Source organism: Ochlerotatus camptorhynchus, unplaced genomic scaffold (assembly GCF_037179485.1).
Source record: "Ochlerotatus camptorhynchus isolate MF236.1 unplaced genomic scaffold, CSIRO-AGI_Acam_v1.1 ptg000336l, whole genome shotgun sequence".
NCBI lineage: Eukaryota > Metazoa > Arthropoda > Insecta > Diptera > Culicidae > Ochlerotatus > Ochlerotatus camptorhynchus.
Genome location: NW_027040824.1, coordinates 2,488,974 through 2,496,316, shown reverse-complemented (window position 1 = coordinate 2,496,316; position 7,343 = coordinate 2,488,974). Strand labels below are relative to the sequence as shown.

Here is a 7,343-nt window from a genome sequence, read left to right as displayed (position 1 = left end):
CATTTAATTTCCCTGAAGTTTCCAAAATATTTATGATGTTTCCTTAAGTTCACTGGAGTCCGCTGGACTTTTTTGAAATGCCATGGTTTACGAATTTTAACAGAAGTTAATGAAACTGTCTTTAATTTATCGAAAATTACACAAAAGTCTGGACTTTTCTGAAGTTACAGAACTTTTTAAATGTGCCTGCAGCTAGTGTGGATCCGCAATAAAAATCTGATAGCATACTTGAAGTTCTGGGAAAGCTGAAAAAACTGGTGGGAGAAGATGAAAGAATCATTCGAGCGAAGGCTGAAGAAGCTTCCAAGATAAGGTAGAAAAAAAAAATTCCAGGGAATGTTGGATGAAACTTCAGTAAGTTAAAAAACGAATAATAACTTTCGGAAGTTAAATAATGTTTAAAAACCATCGTCTCGATTTCCTAGGAATTACATGGGTATTTATTGATTGATGGGTACCCAAAAACGGTGAGTCGAAAGAGAATCAAACATATGGCATCTTCAGAGATGATTGCTTAGAATTTTGAAGGCTCAATACAAGATACAAGTCTCTCACAAAAAAATTCTCCAAAATTCGAGCGCGGGAATCCATGTCTGACGCCATTTCGAAATCCAAGATGGTGACATCCGGTTACAGAAACACTGGAAAATACTGTCAAATACCCCATAATATGGGTTTTTGGAATCGGGGTGACTTATTAGGACTCAAAACCTATGTCTGACGCCATTTTAAAATTCAATGTGGCGACTTCCGGTTATAATAAAACATAAAAATAATGGTTAATAACCTACAATATGGGTATCTTAAGAATCGGGGTGACGTGGTGGTATTTGCCAATTTTTCTGTAACCGAAAGCCGCCATCTTGGATTTCGAAATGGCGTCAGACATCGATTTCCGGTCCCTAAACGTCACTCAGATTCCAAAAATACCCCTATTGTGGGGTATTTGGTAGAATTTCCAAGTTTTTATGTAACCGGAAGTCACCATCTTGGATTTCAAAATGGCGTCAGACATTGATTTCCAGTCCCTACACGTCACTCCGATTCCAAAAATACTTATATTGTGGGGTATATGACAGAATTTCCAAGTTTTTATGTGCCGGGAGCTACCATATTGGATTTTGAAAAGGCGTCAGATATCGATTTCTGGTCCCTGCACATCACCCTGACTCCAAAAATACCCATATTGTGGGGTATTTGGCAGAATGTCCAAGTTTTTTGTAACCGGAAGCCGCCATCTTGGATTTCAAAATGGTGACAGACATAGATTTCCGGTCCCTAAACGTCACTCCGTTTCCAAACATACCCATATTGTGGGGGTATTTGGCAGAATTTCCAAGTTTTTCTGTAACCGGAAGCCGCCATCTTGGATTTCAAAATGGCGTCACACATCGATTTCCAGTCCCTACTAGAAATACTCGGAGGAAGAGATGGACGGAGAAAACAAAATACAATTCGGCAGCAGGGATTTGTACCTAAATTATCTTGCAATCCTTGCTAGAAGCTAACATTTCACATGACTTTTACTTTTGATTCGATTTACGTGCATCGTAATATTTTGCACATTTCTTCGTGCTATTAGTTAACCAACTAATATAAATTAATCAATAGAGTTAGAATATTGTTTTTGATTCAAAAAACTAGTTGTATTTGAGAAGCACACGAAACATAAAGGTGATTGAATTTCTGTTCGATTGCAATACTCTCAAATTTAATCGAGTAAGAATAAGAAATCCTCGGAAAAATTCTAATGGGAATGTTCGATTGACTCAGATTTTGACAGTTCATTTGGTTTAAAACATTCTCTCCGCCTATCTCTCCCTCTGAGTATTTCTAGTCCCTACACGTCACTCCGATTCCAACAAGACCCATATAGTGTGGTACTTCACAGTATATCCCAGTTTCCCAAAATCATAAAAAAACTCGTTCTTTGGAATTTACTTCGTAAAAAGGAAACTCGTTATTTGGGATTTACTTCTTAAAAAAAACCTCGTTATTTGGGATTTACTTTACAAAAAGGGGGACGTAAATTGAATACTGCGTAAAAAAAGATTTCGTAAACGGAGGTTTCAGTGTATTTGGTTTAAATTTTCATATACAAAATGCTTATATATAATCAAAAGTGAATATCTCAGTAAAACTAACTTGATTCATGATGCAATCTTCAGCAAAGTTGTTACTCATTGTTTGAACTTCAAGTTTTGAAAATCTGAATCAAATCGATAATAAGGAAACTTTTTTATGATCGATAGAGTGTAGGAGAGTCATTTTTTCGTGTATTTTATCCAAATTCCCCATACAGAATTTAAACTAAAATCACCAGCTCTTATTACATCCGAATGAGCTGAAATTTTTAGAGAATAGTTTTCTCACATAATGGCACAAAACTAGGGGTTGGCCCGTGGGAAATTAGAACTTTTATTTGTGTGGGCCAGTCTATTCCCTACTAAGTTAGCCAAACATGTACGAAGATCCCACTTCTACGAACTTTTCACGAATTGTTACAAAGCTTCCTTAATTTCTGCGAAGCTCTCTGCAGCTTTACAAGGATCACCGAGTTCCTTTTACATTTATAGATTTTATAAAAAAATCTCTCAACTTCAACGAAGTTTCTTGAATTTCTCCAAGTTTTCTAAATTTTTCTTAAGATTGTAAAATTTCTACAAAGTTTAAAGAAGTTCTACAAAGTTATTTGAAATACGACGAAATTTTATGAAGTTGTGTGTGTGTGTGTGTGTCTTCCTCTATCCCTTACCCAGCCGGGGGCGTTGGACAAGTAGAGCTGCAAATAATTTGATCAAATCTCATACTCCGTAATGGTGCCCTTTATGTTGTGAAAACTAGTACTTCAAAAAGGGTAACTTTTGAAGCAAGACAGGGTGTCCTCAACAAGTTAAGGGAACAGGATGCACTAGATGTCCACAACAGGTACTGCAAAACATCACATAGACGCCCTTATTCACACTAACTACTCAGGGGGTAGAAGGTCAAGAAGAGCCACCGCCGCCAACTAAAGCTTGAATCGGGTACCTGGGACTCCCACGATATACCCACGGCAATAGTCAGCAGACGATGCCCTGTGCGTATATAGTATGTAATATGTTTTATTTGGATACACAAAATGTTTGAAGCCATTCGTTATCTAAATCATAATTTGCATCACCACAAATACACTTGCAACAATCTTCAACTGGAACGTACTCACCAAATCACTTCACCCGGGAGCGCATTCCCGATGCTTTCACGCATATTTTTCTCTAGTCATCCCTAAACAATTCCTCCTCCAGCGACTCCAACCACACAACAACCTATCACTTTTCTTTGCTTTTCTTTTTCAAGTCACTCCGTGCACAACAGCAATGCACATTGCAAAACCCTAACAATAGATGAGCGCCGTTCTCATCACCGCGTAAATAAACTGAAATTAAAATTTTCACTAGCGATGCCACAAATTTCTGGTCCGGGAGAAAAAATCGAACCACGCAGATAGCAGCAAATCTTCTGATGCTTGCAATTTTGCAAACATGATAAATCATGTTTTCTTTCCCGATACGACGAAATTTTATGAAGTTCTATAAAATATTCTGCACTTCTAAGAAGATTTTTAAGGTTTTGCGAAGTTATTTGAACATTGACAAAGTTCGCTGAGCTTTTACAAAATTTTCTGCACTGCTGCATATTTCAGCTGCACTTCCAGAAAGTATCCAGCAGTTCCTTGAACTTTTACGAACATCTCTGAAATCAAATGACGATATCTTAACTTCTACGAATTTTTCTTGACATCCCTGAACTTCTGTAAAAACTCAGTTTTATAAATCTGAAATATTAGAAGGTGTTCCCTTACCCGCCTGCAAAGTAGTGCAGAGTACTTTTTGACTTCCATCAACGCGAGTATCATGTCAACATATTCCTACCCATACCTTAATTGATCCGCACTCGGACGCGGTTGGCGCTGGAATTGCTCATTATAAAGTTTGAGATCAGCAGTTTTTCACACTGAGGATGTGTGTTAGTCTCTTGCATCATCTGTCAGTTCTCTGTGTAATTAGAGCTGATCTGGCAATAAAGGAGTAGTAACCGCGGGCGGTCAATCATGCTCATGCTCATGCTTCCAACTTCCGGACTTCTGCACGATGATCGAATTTTTAAATGGATGCTATAATCTTCATTCATGAAAAATCGTATAAAAGCAAAGAAGCATGAATCAACCAATGTAACCAAATCCATATTATAAGGTTGTCTCTATAAATAACACTCAGACTAACACAGCATCACCGTCAGAAATCCACGACAGACAAAGTCATCGCGTCAGTTTGCTTTATCTCGTGCATTTAACCGGACGCTTTGATTTTCGTTTAATCATCGGTCAAGGCTTTCCGTGCGTAGCTGGTTTTGTTTAATATTGAAATCGTCACTCAAATGAGCAATGAGTTTGATTGAATGTTGGTTGTTTTTGTTCTCAATTGGGATAGTAAGGATGGCATTATCCACAGAACCAGGTAGCTAATTGAAACAATATTGCATGATAAAGTTGAGCAAAACGTTCTTTTAGATAACGCCTGTCTTACTGGAAAGGCACAACAGGGGAGATGCGTACACATAGATAGTTGTCCAGAGCTTCGAAAGATTGCTTATGGTACCGCAGTTTCAAAAGCAGAACATCTTTACCTTCATGCTCACATTTGTGCACCACTAAAGGTGAGGCTTTCTTTAATTGGCGAATTCATTTATGGATTTTATACCATTTTTAGGTCTGTTGTGAAAAACCTGTTGAAGGCAACTCAGCGAAAGATAGTACAACTACCGAAAGTATCGTAGAACCACCGCCTACTCTACCAGATGAAACGGATTGTGGACTTGACAATGCTGCACAGCGGATCATCGGCGGAGAAGAAACCGAAAAGGAACAGTTCCGTTGGACAGTAGCCTTAGAGTACAATCAAGGGAAAAAACAAGGCATTCTATGCGGAGGGTCTTTGATCAACACAAAATATGTGATTACGGCAGCTCATTGCGTTGCAAACGTAACAGTAAAAGAGTGAGTGAGCTGTTTATTTCAGGTAAGTACACACGGGTACGGATCTAATTTAGATTTTCCTATCTGCACTTAGACTGACAATTCGACTTGGTGAATGGGATCTTGGAAATAACCCAGATTGCGAAGAAGATGACGACCAAGATTGCAATCCTGATGTAGTGAACGCGACCATCAGCAAAATAATTATTCATCCCAGATACGGAAACCAGAGAAATGACATTGCATTGCTTAGGTTGACGGAAGCTCTTCCAGATAACTATACGACCCATATTTTGCCAATATGTTTGCCTTCATCGGCGGAGCTAAGGCAAAATTCTTTTAGCGATAAAAATGTAAGCGTGGTTGGTTGGGGACAAACTGAAATGGGTAAGTTATTTTACGGTCTATGAATTTCAATTGAGTTAATAAAGGAGACAAACTATTATTGCAGCGTCGAGAAGCCAACTCAAGATGTATGCAAAATTAATAATAATAAGCCTAATGGAATGTGCAGAAGATTTAAGTGATTTTAATGTAGTGCTGAATGGAATGCACATTTGTGCAAGATCTGCAACGGATAGCATTCGTGATACCTGCGGTGGAGATTCGGGAGGTCCCCTGCAAATTCAGCTGAATGGAAATTACTATCTCATTGGAGTCGTGAGCTTTGGGCCACCATGTGGAAGAACATTACTGCCAGCGGTGTACACTAGGATTACCTTCTACATGGATTGGATATTGGAGAATATCGTCCATTGACATCATCGGGGATTTTTTTGAGAAGTGATCTTCGCTAGACATATTTTGTTAGTTTATATTTTAACAGAAAAGAAAAAGATAGTTCACTTATTGAAGGTTAATTGTGAGTGTCGCGAATGATCAAAAAGAGTGAGCCTTCAAAAAACACAACAACCATAATTCCAACTTTTTTTTCCTTGATTTGTTTTCCGTGTTGAGCACCAATGCTACCGACGCCAGGAAGGCAGCTCCCACATCTGGACCCTACCTATCGACCCATCAACTCATGAACCGGAGACCAACGGCTTTACTTCCCTTCCGAAGGAAGGCGTGATCAGAGTTGTTATACCTCACAACATCTCGGCGGCGCCGACTGGGATTGAACCCAGGCCTGCTGGGGTGAGAGGTAATCACGCTTACCACTACACCACCGGCACCGCTGTTATTCCACATTGCAATGCGGATTTCTATGAAGGTAGATAATTCTATGTTATGGACTTTTAGAAGGTTGGTCGACTTTCTAGGAAAAGCTATGAAAATTTACGAAGCTTACACGCAGGCAAAAGAACGTAAGAATTCCATAAGAAACACTTATGAATTTTAGCCATAATAAATTAGTAAGAATTTCAAATATGATCTTGACTTTTTTTACCTAGGGGATGAGTACTTAAGGGGGTTAGATTTTGATAAGTTCTTTAGTGAGAATGACACTGATGAAGACTGCACATTGTAGTCGAAATACGTATCTGTCATGGATACCAAAATTAATTAAGTGGAATTAAATGGAAGATAACCTTTTTTGCTGTTTTATTATCATTTGTTTGTTTGGTGTCGTCTGATAAAGTTGAAAATTTTCTAAGGCATGGTAGGGATGTATTTTTGAGGATGCATGAAACATTCCTTGGGGCTTGAATGAAGCATTGCTAGAGAAAACTTGAGTTTGACTAAACCTAAGTAGATTTTTTAAGTAATCGAAGTTCGAAAGCAAAAAGCTTCAGAAGCAAATGGAGTTGTGTTACCTCATTTTTAGCCTGTGCACCAACTTAAAAAAATTGATATCTAGCAATAATTACTTTCAAGGTAATTAACTTAAGTAATATTTTGAAATTTGTGAACGTTTTCAGAGCTGTTGCACTGGTAGGTTGAGGTTAGGGTGACTCACTGGTATGGCTGCCAGAATTTTTTTTTTTATTGATTACTTTATTTGTACAGGCTCAATCGAATAAACTTTACAGAGCCGAGTTATCATTTTCGTTATACATTATTTATGTCTTATATTTAAAGTTAAAGGAGCTGGACCCTACCTTTTGACCCATCAACTCATGAACCGGGGACCAACGGCTTTACTTCACTTCCGAAGGAAGGCGCGATTAGAGATTTTATGCCTCAGAACATCCCGGCAGCGCCGACTGGGATTGAACCCAGGCATGCTGGGGTCAGAGGTAATCATGCTTACCACTTCACCACCGGTTCCGCTAGATCTTTATGTTCTACAGACTCAAAAAAGTCTTGTATGATGCCGGGACGGGACTTGACAATCCAGTTTCTCACTCTTCTCAATGTTTTTGATGAATGCCCGTCGAAAATT

At 38.6% G+C, this 7,343-nt stretch overlaps 1 protein-coding gene across 1 annotated transcript; it reads left to right on the top strand.

Moving 5' to 3' along the window:
- Positions 1-4,337: 4,337 nt before the first annotated feature.
- On the top strand, positions 4,338-5,884 carry LOC135708870 (melanization protease 1-like). The gene is made up of 5 exons (XM_065231044.1): positions 4,338-4,499; positions 4,553-4,698; positions 4,752-5,038; positions 5,112-5,404; positions 5,469-5,884. Exons 1-5 carry the CDS (start codon positions 4,427-4,429, stop codon positions 5,774-5,776), a joined length of 1,107 nt encoding a protein of 368 aa, XP_065087116.1. The 5' UTR covers positions 4,338-4,426; the 3' UTR covers positions 5,777-5,884.
- The last annotated feature ends 1,459 nt before the right edge of the window (positions 5,885-7,343 follow it).